This window comes from Bidens hawaiensis, unplaced genomic scaffold (assembly GCF_021521415.1).
Source record: "Bidens hawaiensis isolate Kalapana, Puna unplaced genomic scaffold, B.hawaiensis_p1.1 tig00031508_1, whole genome shotgun sequence".
Lineage (NCBI taxonomy): Eukaryota > Viridiplantae > Streptophyta > Magnoliopsida > Asterales > Asteraceae > Bidens > Bidens hawaiensis.
Window position 1 is genome coordinate 207,756 of NW_027495324.1, and position 20,594 is coordinate 228,349.

The 20,594-nt window shown below is 32.5% G+C and overlaps 1 protein-coding gene and 1 pseudogene across 1 annotated transcript; one reads left to right on the forward strand and one right to left on the reverse strand.

Annotated features, from left to right (window-relative positions):
* Nucleotides 1-8,846: 8,846 nt before the first annotated feature.
* On the reverse strand, nucleotides 8,847-11,238 carry LOC143582247 (bidirectional sugar transporter NEC1-like). Its single transcript, XM_077064858.1, has 6 exons — nucleotides 11,193-11,238; nucleotides 10,922-10,958; nucleotides 10,626-10,836; nucleotides 10,337-10,498; nucleotides 10,103-10,222; nucleotides 8,847-10,006 (listed from the first exon to the last, which is right to left on the reverse strand). The coding sequence occupies exons 1-6, from the start codon at nucleotides 11,236-11,238 to the stop codon at nucleotides 9,689-9,691; spliced, it is 894 nt and encodes a 297-aa protein (XP_076920973.1). The 3' UTR covers nucleotides 8,847-9,688.
* A 6,504-nt stretch (nucleotides 11,239-17,742) lies between these two features.
* LOC143582254 (bidirectional sugar transporter SWEET9-like) lies at nucleotides 17,743-20,133 on the forward strand (annotated as a pseudogene).
* The last annotated feature ends 461 nt before the right edge of the window (nucleotides 20,134-20,594 follow it).

Here is a 20,594-nt window from a genome sequence, read left to right on the forward strand (position 1 = left end):
ACAGCCAAAGAAAGGAGTAACCATTAACGGAAGAAGTAACCGAGTTCAGGTGAGTTTCTAGCCCCACTTCCTTGTTATGTTTTCGGGGCTTTGGGCATACTCGATGTGATAATTAATACACTTACCTTAAGTGGTAAGTGTATGCCTTGTATGATTTATGTATGATGATTGATTGACGGTGCGTGAACGATCTTCGGATATTGCATGTACCGCCATGTAGTAGTTAAAGATATGATTGGTATATATGTTGTATGAATAACGTATGAATGACGTATGTATGATATATATATATATATATATATATATATATATATATATATGATACGTATGAATGATGTATGTATGTTATGTTGGTAGTACGTGAACGATCTTCGGATATTACATGTATTGCCAAAATTAGTGATTGTCTCCTTATATGTATATTAAATAATAAATTACGTATAGAGTTCCCTCCACGGATAATATATATAGTGTTCCTTGAATTGAAAACGTAGTGTTTCTGATATGGTCTAATATATATATATATATATATTATAAATACTTTCTACACTTTTAAGTACTTTTGATCTAGATTTTTATTGAATTTTACTCTTAATTGGTTCATATCATATTCTAAAGCTTTTAACATTTAACGAGTAAAAATTGTGTGATTAAGAAACTATATCTGATTGATTAAATTTAGTTTTTATTCATATATATTTAATACTTTATATTAAATGACTCTTAAAGTCACGTGAAAAAAAAGGAATGAAGAAAGTCTATTCCTGGTTTATATATTATACTTATATTTGAAAATTAATATTAAACAAGTATTCTTACCCCGCGTTGCTGGGGAGATCATATGAATAGTCATCGATATAGACAGTTTTTGAATCCATCACGACTCTACCACCATCAACGCGTCTGAATCAGAGACTCGGAATAGCTGCCTCAACTATCATCATAGCCCTTTTGAAAGACTAAAAGTGGCCCGTAAAAACGCGTATCATCATAAACCCAAATCAAAACCAAATGACTACTTTACTTCATACCAATTACTAAATTGGCCACTTTGAGCACATTAGTCTTTTCATGTTTGAAACCAAAAGGGCAAACAAACCCTTGCCATTGCACCTACTGCCAATCAACAAAATTGACATCAGAATTAACAAAGTCAGCCCTGCAAATGCACCACAACCAATAGCAAATATGAATCTAGTAACATAACAACCTTTATTCTTTAAAGTATTCTTTGAAGTGGATGGTACCATTTCTGAATCGCCAAAAACTTCTGTCATATAACAAATCATGTCCCAAAACATAGTATTCATAACACGTTAGTTGACCTCAAATTAGCACCCTTCAAACATAAAAAAAATTATACATTAAAAAACATAGTTGATAATCATCATTGGCTCAGAAACATAATCATCATCGCCTTTGTCAACCAAACCAACTTAAAATCGAATGCAAGCCGCTTGCAAACACCGAGTCATAGCTGCTACCACGACTCCATGGCCACCAAGGGTTATGAATTGAACCTGACAATGATAGACGATTGTCATAGACTCAGATACATGATTATCATAGCCGTTATCAACAAAGACCAAAATTGGTAACCACAACAGCCAAAGCCGACTCTAAGTCGGCCGTAAGGCTGTCGGAAAAAAACACCAGGTAAAATCCGTCGTCCAGTCAATGATAGACCACAATCGGTCAACCGCAACCACAGTAGGCATCTGCCACCGCCACCAAGGGTTCCGAATAAGAACCCGGCAACGATAGGCGACGTGCAACACCAAGTCAGCGCCGCCTGGGTTCCCAAATGGAATCCGGCAACGGAAAACCCGGCCACGACAATACTCAAATGCCAAAGGTGATTTAGGGTTAATACCAAAAAGACGAAAGCGACGACGGTGACTAAACGAACCTACCGATTAATCCGAACGACACTCCGGCACCACCACGCAAGACATAAGCCGCCGCCATAGACGATCATAAAGGTCGCCGCCAACAACGGGGCAACACGTAACATCTATATGACAACGGCGTAAAACCGAGGACGGAGACGTGGTGGCCTGTTTGAAAGAAGATGGAGTGAAGTCGGTATGCGTGTGCAGGTGAAGGTTGAAAACCTTGGGTAAAAAGAAGAGTTAATAGACACGTGCATGAACACAATTTGAAGATTTCATGAACAGTAATATTGTGAGAGGAGTAAAATGTTGGTTTTTGATATATATATATATAATGTGTTCATTTGAATTGGCAGATAGCTTGTGATTGGGGGAACAAGATAAATGGATTGGAGGTAACGCATCAAAAGAATGGGGTTTTGACTTTAAAACCAACGAATGAGAAGAATATTAGGGGGAGCCGCGGTCATTGAGCATAAGAAAATTATTAGAGATATTATTATATTTGTCGGCTACTGTGAAGGATTTCACACCGAATTTTGGAGCAGGCTAGACTCAAAAGCCCATCGAAGTGACAAAGGTAAAATAAGGCAGATCATTGGACTAGGACTTGGCTTGGAAATAAAATTATTGTAAGCCCACAACAACCCTAATTATTGAAGAGTAAGAGGTATATTAGTGGGCATCATTAAGAAAAAAAAAAGAGAGGGTCACGGCAATCAAAAAGGGACGGACCAAGGCAGCCGCGAGAAGGTTTTTGAAAGAAGAGGAGAGCAAGCTGTTGGTTCGAACAAAGAGCGTCTGGGTTCAACACTTACTCAACCAAACATCATCATTATTGGTTTGTATTTATTATTATCTTTATGAATTCATTATTTGAACCAAGTTATTTTTTTTTGTTCTTGAGTATGGTTGTTGGCTAAACCCTTAGACCGCCTAGGTTACGATGAACTTTTGTTGATTTTGGATTTTGTTTTTGTTATGGTTTATGACTAAGTAACAGGTTTCTTGATTTTTCGTTCGATGCATATGTATGCTTAAGTTTGTTTGGTGAATTTTATTGTTTCACAGTTTCCTTGGTAATTGTCTGTCATATAATAGGATTCTGTTAGGTCATCTACTGTGTGTTTTTGAGTAGTTTATGGTTGATTTGCAGTAATACCATAGGAATAATATTAATAAATCAAGTAGACTTAAGTGTGCTGCTAATCTAAATAGCTGTAAGGTGATAGATTATATGATAAGTCTTGGTTGTTTAAATTGCTAGATTTAGTTCTTCGTAAGGAGTCCGTTTAGGTTTGATTTATCAGCTTTGTTTATCTAGTCGAGTGAATTCTTTAAACTACCTTTGATTTCCGCGATGTAAGGTAGGATTTCTTATAGAGGTACTTGTCATAAAATAAATTAGCGACCGTAAGGAGCTAATTAAAACCAGTAATTTTAATAGCTTATTAGGATTCCATAGGTTTCTTCTTGAGAAGGGTCAAGGGTCCTGTTCGGTTTTCCATTAAGTGAATAGTTTAAGATCTCGGTTCCATAACTTAGCAATTTCCTACCATTTGATAACTGATACATTAGGGAATCTAGCCTAGGTGGTTGTTCGTCATCATTTAAATTAAGTCTAGATTTAAGTCGTCTTTAGTTTTATTAATTAGTTTAATATTAGTTTTTAGTAAAACCCCCTTTTTATTAATAAATAAATAGTCGTGTCTGTAGTTAAGTCTAATTTAGCTAGTTTACGTAATTAAAAGAGTCTCGTGGGTTCGATATCCGGACTTACTTAGCTGTACTAGAGTCGACCGTTTCACTTGCCGGTTAGTAGTTTTAGTTAAGTTAAGAGTTTAGAATTATTACTTAGTGTATAGATTAGCTTATTTTTAGGTATTAAATATTAGACTACTTTTAGCACATTAGTTTCTTTAATGGAAAGTATAGTGTTCCTTTAATGGGAAACATAGTGTTCCTTTAATGGAAAGCACATGGTTCCTTCTATGGAAATATACAGGATGTTCCTTCTATGAAAGTATATAGAGTGTCATTCTATGGAGAATATATAGCATGGGCAATAGTAATAGTTCTTTTAATAAATATTATGTGACGTTCCTCGTATGGATAATTGTACAAGGTTAAGATATTAATATGTATCTTCGGATATGTATGTATATGATTATAAATGTACGTATGGTATGATGTATGATTAACTAGAACTCACTCAGCGTAGCTGACTTTTAGTATGCACGCAGGTAAATATGTTTAATGAGCTAGCATGAGGAGGGAACATGACATGGACTGAACGGCTGGCATTTGAAGATGGAAGAAATGATGTTTTAAATATGATGTTTTATGCTATGGTTTCAAAGAAAAGATTTAATGTTTTGTAATGAATGATTTAAGTTAACGTTTCCGCGAAAGTTTTAATTAACTCTGATTTGTAAGAACTGTGTTTATGAGTAAATCCAACGTCAAAAGTGAGGCACCGGTAATGGGGCCTTACATAAATATAACTTACATATTGTAGGTTCTAAGGATTGAGGATGATATTATCAATTAATCGATCCATAAAGTTTGTAGCAGTTGAAAAATTGTGAATATGAAGATTTGATGAATCCATGAAGTTTCGCAGGATTCATTAATTTCGTAAAACTCTTGACGCAGGAGCATCAAAAATATCTTTTAATTTTGCTATGTTTATATTTTATTTTTTTATTATCTTACTAGGATAGAGCACATGTGATACACGAGTGGCTAAAAAATAAAACAAAAGAGTTAAATTTAATAATATACATAATAACATATCTTATGGATATATAAGACATATTTTAGTTTCCTAAAATCATAGATTTAAAAATAATTTGTATTTGTATTTTAAAAGAAATCAAAGTGGAAGGTTGTGAATATATACCAATTATGAAAAAGAGAATGCTAACATCAATTCATCCTAGTTGAGTTGGTAAACCACAAATATTTTAAAATCAATGTAGTGGGTTCAATTCCCACCACCAACATGTTTTCATTTTATTATTCATGAAGTTGAAATTGTAAAAAAGAAAACTTGTACACTTAGCATCCAATGGGACGAAGTTATGTAATCTTCATTATAATTATAATGCCTAGTTATTTACCATAAACATAGCTTTGTTGTTCTTATAGGTTTCTATCTTTCTGTTTTTTTGATTGTTCGCTCAAAACCGACCTGTCTCTATCATGCTCACCAAAAACAGGCTCGAGTCATCAGATCCAGAATTTACACATATGCTTCTTGAATCACTACAAAACAACATATATTCCCTCCAAGCTATGAATGTCAACTCTCTTACCCAAAGTTTTGCTTTGGACCGTTTTGGTGAGGTGGCACAATCAACACAATCATCAAACCAACCCCAACATACATACTCAAACACAAAACTAATCTACTATTATAATAAACAAAAATAATGGTTCAACCACATATCCTTAATTAGCCTAATATTTTGCCAAGTGTCACCCATATCTTTTCATCTTGAATTCTTAATTATTTTATTAATATAAATCATTTAAAACATTCCATAACTTATCTCTCACATCAAAACACCAAAATTATAACATGTTTTTCTCATAATATTTAATTTTAATAAATGAAAATGGTTCTTAATGATTTCCCTCTTCAATATTTGTTTTAAAATTTGAATATAATATTCTATTGTTTTTTACAATTTAATGACTTTTATAAAATAAAAGTCTTAATAATTTCAGATTACAAAGTGAATGCATTAAATTTATACTTAATCTTATTGTTAAATTAAACTATAAACTACATTTAAAATTTTAATTTATAAAAACTATTCATAATTTTTAAAATCTTTCACTTTCGACTATAATTATAACTTCTATTATATTTCAAAAAAAATTACAATAATAACATGGTCACAATTTAGAAACTAATTTTTATATAATCTTACTATCCTATGTGTTTTTATTAACATTTGTTTATTTCACATAAAAAAACAAATGTTTAAATGTTACAAGTTTTGGACAACCATTCAACAACGATAATATTCATTGTTAGTCATGCAACATGCTCATGCGCATCAAATCTATATAAATACCTTTCAGGAAAATACATGTCAATATGACCAAAATATCTTAGAGTCGATGTTATCAAAAACCTATATTTGTTTCATATTGTTTGAGATGTTTTATTATTTTGAAATAATGAAGCGACTTTTTATAGTTAAGATAATGTTTTTTATGTTTTAAAGTACCTTTTCAGTTTTTGTGGATTAGTATTGTTTTAAACTCTTAGTATCCGGTGTTTTGATTATATATATATATTTTTTGAATGTTAAACACAGATATTAGTTTATATTGCTTTTATAAGAATATATTTATTTAAACTTTGAGTACAGTTTATTTAAGTATTTATATTGTATCATTTTTTAAACACCATTATTCTTAAAAATATAAATTCTTATATCAAATTAATATTAGTATTAAATGATAAGTATATGTTTGTAGTAATAGTCGTGTGTTATTAGTAATAAAAGTTGATTAAATAAATTTTAAATATTATATACAAGGAAATATTTTAGAGATTTATGTTGCACTTTTCTAGATTAATACTAGGAGAGTGTGTGTGTGGTACGGTTTGGTGTGGTTATTGGCAAAAACCAAACCGAAAACAAAAACTTTCGGTTTTTGAAATTTTTGAAACCGTTCGGTTTTTGTTTTTTTGGTTTAGTTTCAGTTTGGTTTCGGTTTTTGTCATTTAAGCTTGAAAATTTTAGGTCTTAAAAAAGGTTGACAAAAAATAATTAATTTAGGTATAAATAATTTTGTTAATTGTAAAATAATAGACTATTATACATTTGATCAAAAATACCTAAGTTACATATTTATTAAATTACTTAATATAAAATATAAAAAAAATAAAAATTTAGGAATTAGGTTCAGTTCAGGTTTTTCGGTTTTTTTTACATGCAAAACCAAAACCGAACCGTGAGTGCGGTTTTTACAAAAAATTTCAGTTTTTTCGGTTTTCGTTTCGGTTCGGTTTAGGATTTTTGGTTTTACCATTTGAACTTGAAAATTTTACACCTTAAAAAAGTTGGCAAAAAAAATAATGAATTTAGGTATAAATAATATTGTTAATTGTAAAATAGTAGACTATTATACATTTGATAAAAAATATCGGAGTTAAATATTTATTAAATTCTAATAAATTACTTAATATAAAATATAAAAAACAAAAGTTTAGGAATTCGGTTTAGTTCGTTTTTTTCGGTTTTTTAAATGCAAAACCAAAAACGAACCGTGAATGCGGTTTTTACAAAAAACATTAAACCAAACCGACATTTTTTGTTTGGTTTGGATTATTCGGTTTCAGATCAGTTTTTTTTTGTTTCTTGTACATCCCTAATTAATACTAGAGATGGAGTAAGTCTTCTAATATTCATTTAAAAGGGTAACTACAAAAATGTTGTATATGAAGAAATTTTTAGAGATTAATGAAAATTTACCATCTAATTTTCTTTTCTTTTTTTATTTTATAAAAATTTTATTTTATTCAACGTTGTAATACATATTCATATTCATTCATCTAATACCAAATTAGTATAAGTATTTCACATTATGTTGTTCTTTTGTTAATTTAGTTTATCCGACTCGTGTATACATGGGTATTTAACTTAGTATTACATATACAAAAATAAAAGAAACTTATTTTGTGACACTAAACTTTAATAATATTTTAGCCTAATAACATGCCAGGCTTGTCTACCTTTATTTGTTGATATTATTCTCATGTGCCTCACAATGTCTCTACGACTAACTTTAGCATATTAATAAATCATTTTGAGATGTTTTGCTCGACTGGTAGATCACATGCATGTACTACTTATGTCAAATTGTAAAAAAATATCTTTTTATAGGTACTATCAGTCTATCATCTAAACTATATGATGCTATCGGCTTAGAATATTGAAAGTGTATTTAAAATTATTTTGTGACACCGATCCGAGAAACTAGTGGTGTGCAAATTGTGGTTCGGTTCCTTAACCATAAGTATAACCGCTAGGATCGGTTATTGAATTTCCTTAAACATAACTATAACGAACTTTGGTTTGGTTAATTGGTTATGAAGCTTGGTTATGGCTTGGTTTCTGTAATTTTTGGTCAATTGACAAAGCCTAGATTGAACTAAATTTTAAGCTAGATGAAAATGGAAGAATACTTAGTGACATAACTAGAATTGAATGAAGGTTATATATGCATATTCTTAAGGCTTTTCGCTACGACATTGACATTATACCCATTCCACATATACATATAAAATAATCAGTGACATCAAACGAGAATTGAATGAATTAAGGTTAATATATACTTATATACATATTCTCAAGGTTTGTCGTTATAACATTGACATATTTACTCAATTCACATACTTTCATAAATACATAATTATATATATATATATATCGATGAACATGTCTTATATGTTTTTTGTTTCGGTTAGGTTGACGTTTGGTCATGAGGCGCCCTTAACCATAACCGATTAGTCGGTTAATCAAATAACCTTAATCAATTATTGGTCAATCCGATTGAGGGTTATTGACTGGTCCACCAGAGAATCCAGAAATACACTATAATCATTTTATGTAAAAAAGTGAGTCATCAATCTCATATCATATATCATTTATATTCAATAATTTAATTCACTTCATCTATATCTGTTAATAATGGATCTAATCAATTTGACAATCGGATTATCAACTTGTTGGATGAGGATGGCCATATGGAGGACCCTATCTTGGGGGCAAGCACTAAATAATTATCGGAAATGACGCTACAAAGAATTGCCATTTGTCATTTGACTCATTTGTGACGCAACTTCAGTTCATTCTGGCGCTTATTCAAATAAAAATTTGTACTTACACGAAAGGAGATAGTGTCATCACATGACCATTAACCATGCATGCTAAATTGGAGAACACGTTTTATTAAAGGAGGATGCCAATTGCCAAGTTAAATTGGTAGTACAATTATATACGGGATCACAAAATTAGGTATTCTGACCCAACATTTTGTAAAAATATGCATCGACTTTTAGTATACGTAACACATGCATATACAACATCAACCAATAAAAAAATGTCACAAAACCCTGCCAGCAAAGAAGCCTGAAATTTAGATGGCATGAAAATCTTTAAAAAGGTATATATATGAGTCTATAAAATAAACCAATAATAGAAAATCACATGTAAAGCGCCTGCCGGATTAGTATGTACTTTTACTTGCCGACTAGATTTCAGCCTGCACTTTTCTGAGCCGGTTAGGATTCAGCTGGATCTTTTCTAAGCAGACGAGATTTTAACCTACACCAGTTTGCGCTTTACATGCATTATGTTGTTATTGGTTTATTTTGTGGATTCCATTATACTTTTAAAGATCCTTGGCTAAACTTCAGCTTTCTTAGCCGGCTCTGCTTATGTGGCGTTTTCTTATTGATTGCTTTTGATATATTTAGTTTTAAAGGGTTAAAAATTTATGTCTATTTAGATAAAGATGTCGAGCAACAGGTCTATTTCCGTGATTTTCCTACATGTGGAAGTTCAAACTCGTTTATACTACTGATTATTTTCGAGAAGAAAAATAAACAAGTTTTAGCTAGAAATGCAATCTGGTACTAGTTCAAAAATAAACTACAGATGTTCATAAGAAGATGCGCGGAAATTACACAAGACGTGCCAAAAATACACAAGACTACCATGCGGCTGCGCGTTTGGCTTTTCGGTCCAAATAAAGAAGCATGTATATAGATCTCATACAGGGACTTCAATGAGGTGATTTGGAAGACTTGGGAGAACTTCCGGCTCAACAGTTACAAGGACTGCCTCGGGTTTCTTTTCGCATAATTGTTCAACTTTGGGAAGAATATCAGAACAAGTTAAAGCCTCGTGCAGCTTCACATAGTCGTCCACTTTCTGATCTTTTACTTCTGACATTTTTTGCTCCTCCATTTCACTGATTTTCACTTCAGGCATGGATATTGTTTCACAGCTAACTTGCTTCTTGTTCTTGTATACGTAGTAGAGTATCATCTGAATTATACCGAAGGTGAATCCAAGCACATTTGGAATCTAAACAATACGTTATACAAAAAATGTCTTATAAAATTGTATAATGATTTGCAACTAATTTAAGGAAGTGTGTCAATAGGCAGTTTTTTTTATTACCGCAATATTGAAATCCCCAAGAAGCATGCCGTAAAAGAACCATGTAACAGCGTTGAGGGTTAGCGCTACTGAAAGCATAATCGGCATGTACTCTACACTTTTCGTCTTAATCACTTGTCTCTGAGAAAAAATGGAAGAACATTATGGTCTAACACAATAATGGTTCAAGAAATTGAACAGTTCTTTGTGGTTATCTTCAAGTTAAGTGTTTGTTTTCTTTGGTTATATACTTACCATAACGCCCAGAGGTGCGACAAAAACACACAAAGAAAACACGAGGCAAATCCATCCAACTATGACAACTCTGTTAATTCCGCTTGCAATAAATTGTGTTAGGACAACAACCAATCCGAAGCCAATGACTATTACCAACCCAATTAGTTTCAAGCTCTCCATCTGTAGTCAAGCATATGGATTAGCCTTTATTCATAATATAAAAACAAATATTTAAAAAAACTTGAAACACATAAGAGTAGTTCAAAAAGGTATATCGAACAAGTTACTCTCTAATGCTAGCACTTACTCTCTCCTTCTTTGGTGCGTAAAAGAGGAAGAAGCAAATGTAGAAGGTTTGAATGATGCAACCAATGCCGTTGATGGTGACTAGAAGCACGGTATTAGTCTTGAGCAATGCATAATATATCCAAAGCATTGCACTCAATAAGCTCACCACATAAGGTGCAGATTGAAACCCTTCACTTGATTTCTTCTTGTAAATTTTATAGAACGTTGGTCTGCATTTTTATTTGGAAAGAGTTCAGCTTTAGACAAAACCATAATGAATTAAGGTCTAAAAGATCTTATACATATTCGACTTACAAAGGTGCGAGAAATACCATAAATGAAACAACGTTGCCTGCCAATACAAAGAACAAAAATGTTAGAGCCATATATTCGAATAAACTTAATTTATAAACATCCTGATGCGTAATTTGTAAGTTGTAACTTATAGCATGCATGTAAAATGTAATGAGATGCATTAGATTTTAGTAATATTATTTATGACAAAGTGACTAAAATGTGTATAATATACCAAGAACCCAAAACATAAGTGCTAAAATTTACTAGCAGGAATAGAATGTAAATCTACCTAGAAGACCAAATAAGAGTGTCATATGAGCAAAGTTTGCTGTCATCTTCCCTTAATTCCAAGAACCCGAATCGGTAGAGCCTGAGTGTATGTTTTCGAGAACACTGGCTTTGTGTCTTCAACTTTGATCTCTCTTCAGTTTTTGCGAGTTGTGCATAAGCAATGAGTGCTGATTTCCTTTTTATAGGAACTAAGAAGGGGTAGTGGGGCCACGGGCATAGCCAGATTTTATTTCTTAAAAGTTTTTGTGGACAAAAAGAGAGGCTGATAGAATATAACGGCGACTACATAAATTCTTTCAATTATTTGCACGTGTTTCAAGTTACCATCATCTTCTTTAATGCAACTTTTCTTAAACCCCTTTTGTCATTTGTTTTATGCTTTTTAATGATATTTTACTTCACCATATTCACTAAACACCCTAGTAAACTTTACTCGAACTAGCTAGACAAAATGAAACCGGCCGACAAGAAAGACACAAACCTTAAAAGAGCATATTGAGCTACAATTAGAGTTACGTACGGCCTGTCAGATCTAAATTACATCATTTGGGGCTTCAATTTCAACACCAAAGTTTTCCCAAATTTTCCAATTTCCAATCATTCCATTCTAACGTAAACAAGCGTAAATGATTGGATGTACTAATTTACACATTTTATTTGTGTTTAATTTTATTACCCCCCGCCCCATTATAAGTGTTCTAGTTTGATTTTTCAAGTCTTTCTTGTTTAACTTTGACCGACAATATTTTTGTTTGTGTTATATAATACTTGATGTAAAAGAAAGACTTGAAAAGTCAAACTACGACACTTATAATGGGACGGAGGGAGTATTAACTTGTTGGTTGTCAAGTTAAGTTCGAAGATTTAAGAATACCTGTCAAACTTAGACTTCCATGTTAACAAAAAGATCCGTATGTTATATTGTTTTCTTCATTAAATAACATACAACTTTTCTTTAGAAATATTAATGTTATTTTTTTTATCTTACTCTATGTGACCATGAAATTTGAAAATTAGTTTATAAAATAACTAGATAGCTTTGTTTTCCTGAATTTGAACTCTCTGAAAATATCTAGGCCCCAATATAATGCATATGAAAGATAACATGGAGAAGGTTCCCAAATAGAATGATTGGTTGATGAAAGAAACAATTTTGGACTTGCTTATCTAGTCAGGCCTACCTAATAGCATCGAGAACCATATAGACTTTACCCGATATCCATGTATGGTAATTCTAGATTGAGTCTAGACTCCAGAAGCTTCAATTCGGGTTGTTTTCGACCTCTGGCTGGCCCCTGTCTTTCGGGTTTTTTCGCTCTCTTAATTTGTTGTATCTTCCTGACATTATTTCTACTAGACAAACGTCCAAATAGATACATGTTAAAAAACATATGATTTATACTCTTCCAAGTGTATGAATGTTGTCAAGTACATAAAAGGTGTCTCATAAGGGCATTCATTAAAATATAGTGGATGATAATAATTTTCATCCATGCAGGACCAAAACCTATGGGTCATTCAACTGGTGTCCGTTAGTTCTGCTGTACGCAAAAGCTCAATAATTGTATTTTTAGAAATAGTTGTATAAATGAAGGAATTAGATGTATACTTGGCAATTCTTCACAAACTTTCCATATTGGCAACTTTAATCCTTTAGGTTTGACAATTTGGTTAAATCCTTCACGAACTTGAAGTAAGTATTTGATAAGAACTAGTGTTCTACCTGGCACGTCGAGCAGGTCTGATATATTTATGTACCCCTCGCGTTGCATTGGTGCACTAATGTGGGTTCGGTTGATTAACACATATAAAAAATTAAAATATATTTAAAACGATATCTATTTGGCCGATAAAACCCGATCGTTAGTAAAACCCCAGGGTAAAAACCAAGTGTTACGATTGTGAGTCGAGGCAAATTCGGTTAATATCGACTGCGTTACGTTCGTTATGGTATAAGTAACGTTGGCAAAGCCCAAGCGGTCGGCGTTGGTAACACAACCAAATAAAAGATTTAAAATGACATTTATTCAGTCGGTGGACTCGGACGTTAGTAAAATCCGAGCACCGTATGTTAAAATCCTAAATTAGTCAATTAACATATATAAAAATAAAATATATATAACGATGTTTATTCGGTCAGCAAACCTTAATCGTTGATAAACCCCATGCGTTGTCGGTCCCCAGCGCTGTGATCGTGAGTCGGTAAAAGCCGGGCGATGGTAAAATCTAAGTGTTGTAGGTCCCGGATGTTGCGATGGTGATTCGGGGCGATTTAGGTTGTTTTCAGTTACGTTCGTCACGATACCAAAAGTAAACAAAAAGTTCGATAAAACCCGTGTGTTATAAAGTCGAACGCTATCTGTCTTATGCGTTTCAACGGTGAGTTAAAACAAATAGCCGTTTAATTATCAAAATTAGAAAAAAAACAAACAAAAATGACGTGGACCACTTTGGTGACGCCACTTGGCCCAATAGAAGGCTTAGCGACACCAAAGTTGCCATTTATACTTACCAATAATAGTAATAGTAATAATATTTAACTTTTGATTTTTAAATAGACTAATAATAATAAATATAATAAATTTCAATAAAAGTTACCATAACAAACCAAACCAATATCAGTTGAATTCTCACCATGTCACGTCACAATCGGGGCGGATCCAAGGGCAAAGGAGGGTGTGCGCATGCCCACCGTCCGACCAACGTTCAACCCATGTTTTTAGTATAGTTAATAACCCGATCTTCTTGTCTAAGTCTAAGTGCCCACCCTTCAGTTATATGATTTCTCTTTTATTGAGCATTTAAAGTGTGAAGAGGAGAGAAAATAAACATTAGTGAAATGAAGTAGGAAAATGGAGTTTACAGAATGTAGGGAAGAAGAAAGAAAGAGAGAAAGAAGAAAGGAAGAGTTTAATTTTAAAGTGATTAATGGTTGATTTAATATTCTCTCTTTTTACAATTTCAAAGACAAACTTTGGTTGTTTACTTATGTGAGAGTATTCTCATTCCATTCTTCAAATAATGTGAGGGGAGTCTCTATTTTCTAGAGATAGTTAAAAGTTCTTGTGAGAGGAGAAAAAAAATGTTACTGTTCATGTTTAAATTTAGAGAAACACACTGTTCATCTCTATAATTTTTTATTGTTTTTGAAAGTGGTTGTGAGTGAAGTAGAGATAAAATGTAATGATAAAAGTATAAAAATGTATTATTTAATTGAAAATGGAAGAGAAAAAAAATGATGTTTTTGGTATAATTATAGAGATAGAGATGGAGAATGGAATGAGAATGCTTTGACCATCTTGTTTTTTACTAAATATTCACACTAGTAGTAGAATTTCATCTGTTTTTGTTGAATTAGTTAATTATTACTCCCTCCGTCCCTCTACAAGTGTCATGGTTTGAAAAACACAAAATTTAATAAAGTTTGAATGATTGCACTTTTTTTTAACAAAAGACTATAATGCCATTGACATATATAAAAAGACAAAATTTAAGAAACTTCGAATGATTGCATTTTAAGGGTAAATTTGTAAATTAATTAATAAAGTTTGAAAGTGGACATTTGTAACTGGACAAACAAAATTGGAAATGTGGACACTTTCAAAGGGACGGTGGGAGTATTATTAGTTATCAGAGTTAATTTTATAAAATTATTTAAGTTATATTTCATTTAACTATAATGATTTTATTTGTCATTTTTATATATTGCTTTATTTAGAGTTTTATCGTCTTCTATACTTTATTTAATAAAATGTATTCATTAGTATAATAATACTTGCTATGACCATATTATATTATTATGTTGATTTTTTTGTTTGTGTAGATTGATTTATATCTGGTTTTCATCTAAAAACTGTTAACAACTTTTTAAAAAGAAAGTTTCGTCTCACGATTAACAAATGTATAAAATCTCTTAAGGAACTCTGGAAAGGGCCCCAAAAGTTCATTTTGCTTTCGCCTTCATAATAATTAGACGTGTCTTGTTTTCTTTGACCGACCCGTTTTTATACCCGTTCCATTTTGTGTACCTCGGTAGAAAATTTTTTTTGGATCCGCCTCTGGTCACAATGTATGAGTTTAAAGCATCTAGTTAATATGAAAAGTTAAGTTACCTTCTTCATCAATTTGTAGATGTGCTCTTGAACAGGTAAACGATTCATATCCAAACAAGTTAACTGCATGCATCTACTGAAATGAAAAGGAGTAAGGCTTCATTATCACACATAATAAATAAACAAGGATTAAGTTTTTCTATTTGTTTCATCATATCAGTTTGGGCCTTGACCATTTATTTTTTCGTTTAGTTGTGCAACCCTTGCGTCGGTTCGCGCCGCAACATGCTGATTTTGTTTTGTTTTTTGTTTTATGCATGTTAATTTATTGAGCGTTCACGAATTTATTTTTTGGTTTTGTTCTAGTACTGCTTTAACCCAATATAGCGACTAAATTCGCATTGACTCGCAGCCACACCGCGCAAGTTTTACCAACCAACTAGCTACACGTCGTTTGAAATATGTTTTTTTTATCATAAGATATGCGGGTGATGTCAATACCATAGTGCTAATATTATTCTAGGAGTTTACTTTTATGGTTTTATTATCGTTACCATTACTAACCTGACCAATACCGTTCGACTTCCCTACTCCGCTGCAACGCTACGGGTTTTGTTACCTACTTTAGCTTCAATTATTATTACACTTAGAACAACTTATAAGTAAAAAATCCTCTACTCCAACGTCCACTTTAGGCCTTGAAAAAGATTGCTTCCGTCATTGATAAAAAATATATATAGATGTATATCATGATACATGCATAACTTATATGAGTTGCTCTATAATATCCCTGAAAATCTTCAAACTACGTATCTAGACACTGGTCGAGGATGGAAAAAGTGTACGAAGGTCAATATATTACCAGTTAAGAGTTAAGATATATGTGGTCATTGATCGAGGGCGTGCTAATAGAAACGGCAACATGCACCTAATTGTTTCATTATTATTAGGAGAGGATGTATATTGTGTTAGGAAAGCATTTTAATCATGCTTTTACAAATACTTATCTTTTCATGCACCATTTAGCTTAAGAAAGATAGTGATTGATTTTAACTTTATATACTAAAGTATATTTTCCGAACTAAGGAGAAATTCGTAACAAGATGAAAATGCGACATTAAATCATCAAGAGAGTATATTTTGCACTTTAAATTCCACTTATTGATGAAAATAGGGTGTAATATAACACGAAAATACGATATAAACCTAATATGAATTTCATAAATATACTAGATTAGTCTAAATGCTTTAGGTTAATTCAGACGGTTTCGGTTACGTTCATTACACTATCAAAACAAAAACAAAAAAGTATATATGCTTTAGGTTGATCAAATCCGTGAACATACAGTTTAAGCTATATAGGTTCAGCCGTTCAGGGATTGATCCTTTTAACCCGATTACTATATCTCCCCCCCCTCCCCACTCCTTTTTTTTTCATTTTCCAAATGAGAGTTTTATGCATAACTTAAATGATTGGGTATTTAATGTCAGGATTTGAAAGCCATTAAATAAGAAATTTGACATTCGGTTTTAATTTTTTTAAAGTCTATAATCTAACGTTAATATTATATAAAAGGGTAAAAATGGGTTAAACGAGTCGTGTTCTTATTAACTTGTGAATTTTCATAGCGTGCTTAATTAGGTTCATTTTGTGTGACATGATTTTTAAATCTGCTTGTTTGGGTGTGTATAAACATAATTAGGTTTAACTCGACAACACATGAACACAACCCTTTAGCACCCCCCCCTCCAACTTAGAAGAAATTTAACAAAGAAAATACAAAATATCATTGTAGTTGGTTATGGACAATGTTTTATATAGGGTCGAGTGTCAACATGACTGCTCTAATTTGTTGTCTCGTCTGAATTATTTTCGATTGAATTTTTGAGTGGACCACCGTAATAACTCGATTTGAAAGTGTGTCTCGTGGCTCATGCCTCTCATATTTACCACAAATTATTATCACGAATTTCCCCAACACCGCATGACCCAAAACTAAAATTGGTTTTGTCTCGGCAAGTCTATAAAATCAAACAGTAAAATTATAAAAAGAAGAAAAATTAGCCATGGTAGTCTATGTAAGAAGTGTATCATGGAGGGTAGGTTTTCCACTTCTATATATTTTTTTAGAACATCTATTATGAGCAGTGGCAAAGCTTGGACGCCATTGTTCTAAGACAAAGGGTATATAGCTTCAAATTTTCATGTATATTTGCCATTGTATAGCTCCGTGTGGGAGACTTGGATGGTCTCAGCATGATCGGGACTGATCAACCTATTTGGATCCTATTGACATTTTGGCAATACATGATTGACAAGTAGGTACTATGCTTTTTCATATGTTTTTATATTTTAATCTAATATATGTTTTTGTTGTCTTTTATACTATTTTATGGATCGGTTTAATGAAGGAAATGGAATACGAACAGTTGCATGGTCGGTAAACCAAATTTTTTTGAACGATGAATTTCTGTCAATAGGGAGACTTAAACCCAAGACCTCCCAACCCTTGTTGTTTTAAAGGCTTTGCCAACGGGTCACCAACCTCATTGATCAGTAAAACCAATTGTTCAACCACATTTATGGGGTATCGATCATGAAACACCGGGAGTGCTTACTTACGATAGGTTTCTTGGAACACTAGTTAAGTTTGCGTCATTTCTCACTCAACAGTTCTGGATATGTAAATCATATATGAGACTAATATGTCGCGTATGAAATATCACATATGTTTGGCTTCAAAGTTGGCTGCTATGTTCATGCAGTGTGGACCCATCATCCTAAGCCCTTCCTTCTATATAAAAGATCAATCTTCCAAATACTATACACCATTTATGATAAGGTAACACTTATTCAAAGAAAAATAATTGCTTTGTGATCAAGAGAAGGAGGTTGGTAATCAACTAAGAAAGATGATTAGGAACTTGGCTCATCTCACTCTTGCATTTGGCCTTCTTGGTATACATATCTCCTTCAATATATCACTCACTTTTTCAATATTAATGTATTGCTAACATTCTACTTTTAAATATTTGTAGGTAATTTTGTTTCATTTATGGTATTCGTTTCTCCATTGTGAGTATCTTATATCAAATTTTTTTTGTAGCTTTTATGATATCAATTTCGAGTTCTTTTTCTCTAAATTTTGAGCAATGACGTCGTCTTATAATATCCAGACCGACATTCTACAAAGTGTATAAGAAGAAATCAACTGAAGGGTTTCAGTCAACACCATATGTGGTTTCCTTGTTCAGTTCGATGCTATGGATATACTACGCGTTGCTTAAAACCAATGCCATGCTTATCATCACCATAAGCTCGGTTGGATGCTTTGTTCAAACTTGCTACATTTGCTTCTTTCTGTTTTACGCTCCAAAGAAGGCTAGAGTACGTATATATATGCATCATTTTTACGAAATCTAACAAGACATGATATTATAATCCTTTAAAAAGGTTAAGTATTCCTATGCATGCAGATGGACAGCTTGAAGTTAATTGTGTTGTTGATAGTGTTTGGCTTCAGATTAATAGTCGTCCTAACTCAGTTTCTTGCTAGTGGAGTTACCCGAGGCATTATAGTTGGATGGATTTGCCTTGTCTTTTCTATATGTGTTTTTTTAGCACCCTTAGGAGTTTTGGTAAGCATGCATGCATGCATAAGAAGCAAATAATAACATGATTATGATCTGTACATGTTTCTAAATTCTAATCATTGCATATTTCAGCGGCAAGTGATTAAAACAAAGAGTGTAGAGTTCATGCCATTGCTATTATCAGTTGCAATTACCATCAATGCCATTATCTGGTTCTTTTATGGTCTTCTCCTTCGTGATGTCAATATTGCGGTAACATGAAGCAATTTTCCAAGTTATTTTAGCATCTTAAGTTAACATAATTTAACTTTAATGCCAACTTATTGTACTTACAGATTCCCAACATACTTGGATTCACATTTGGTATTATTCAACTCATCATATACTTCGTATACAAGAACAAAATGCCGGTTATGGATAAAAAGATGATCGATTTGGAAGAGAAAATCTGCTAATTGGAAAAGGGAAAGATCCCAGAACTAGAAGAACATAACACAAACAGTGTTGTGCAACTGAGCGCTTTAATTTGTTCTGATATTCTTCCCGTGGTAGCTACATTAAACAAAATAGGACATGAAGACAATTGTGTAGCAGCTGAACCTCAACTCGGAAGATTTGAACCACATCACTGCATCGAAATCGAAGCATGATCGAGGACATACATGTATATCATCTGATTTTTAATCACAAAAAATCAATTGAATCTACTGTTGGTTCTATTATAAGCTTACATATAGTTTACCTTCTCTGTATAAATATGTTCGTCTTTGCTTTTAAGGATTTTGCCATCTAAAGTTATATGTATTTCTGTATGAAGAATAAATTAGCTGCCATTAACTAATTATATCTATTTTCTAAATTATTCGTTGATCATATCTGACAGTTTTGGGTTCAAAACAAAATGTTAAAGAATGTATATGCACTTCCTTATTATGGTGAAGTAGTTAAAAAGAAGTCATTTTGAAGAACTAATAACAAAAATAATTTCAGTTTAATACTGCTAATATATGCACTCTAGGTGCATAGGTTGTTTAATTTCTTGAAACTTAAACAAGAATTAATATATAGCAGGTGACTTGGTTACAGATGTATCATGCTGCACAGTTGTTAATTGCTACAACACTTGTGAACAAGGGTGATACAGTTTGATATCATGAGACGGCCTGAAGGAGATTAGGATAATGGTCAATTTGGTTATTATCATCATCGATTTATTTAAAAGTTGGTTTATCCATTATCTTTTGTTTATCTTTTTATTTCGAATTTGATTTGTTTGGATTTCAAATTAATAGTTTACGTCACTACGTGAATATCGACCTTCGGCCATACATGTGGTCTGGGCGATTTACCACACTTCAGCTTAAATGTGTGGCTAAAAGGTCTTTGACCATGTTTAAAAACCTTCCAGAATGTTTTGGCCACACATATTATTCTTCATGTGACCATTCTATACCTACTCGGGTACTTTTCACCACACTTTGAAAAAAACTGTGACAAAAACTAGCCACATTATAAAAACGTGTGGCGAAATGTGACCTACAGTCATAGTTTGTTTGATCTTTGATACATGTGGCCAAAAACACATGCATTAGCCACAAACTGTGATATTTAACTAGCCACATGTTTTAATAGTGTGACCAAATGTGACAAACGGCTACCGTATTGATAAGAATGTGTCTAAAAGGTAAAATATATAGCCACTTATATTACGTTGTGTGACCTAATGTCACATTTTCTAGCCACATTTTTAATAA

Excerpts from the sequence above, each read along its gene's own strand:
- LOC143582247 (XM_077064858.1), bottom strand. The coding sequence starts at position 11,238 with ATGACAGCAAACTTTGCTCATATGACACTCTTATTTGGTCTTCTAG. Across the intron at positions 10,837-10,921 it reads ATGGTATTTCTCGCACCTTT|ACCAACGTTCTATAAAATTT; the intron begins GTAAGTCGAATA and ends ATAAAAATGCAG. Across the intron at positions 10,007-10,102 it reads TTGGGGATTTCAATATTGCG|ATTCCAAATGTGCTTGGATT; the intron begins GTAATAAAAAAA and ends CGTATTGTTTAG.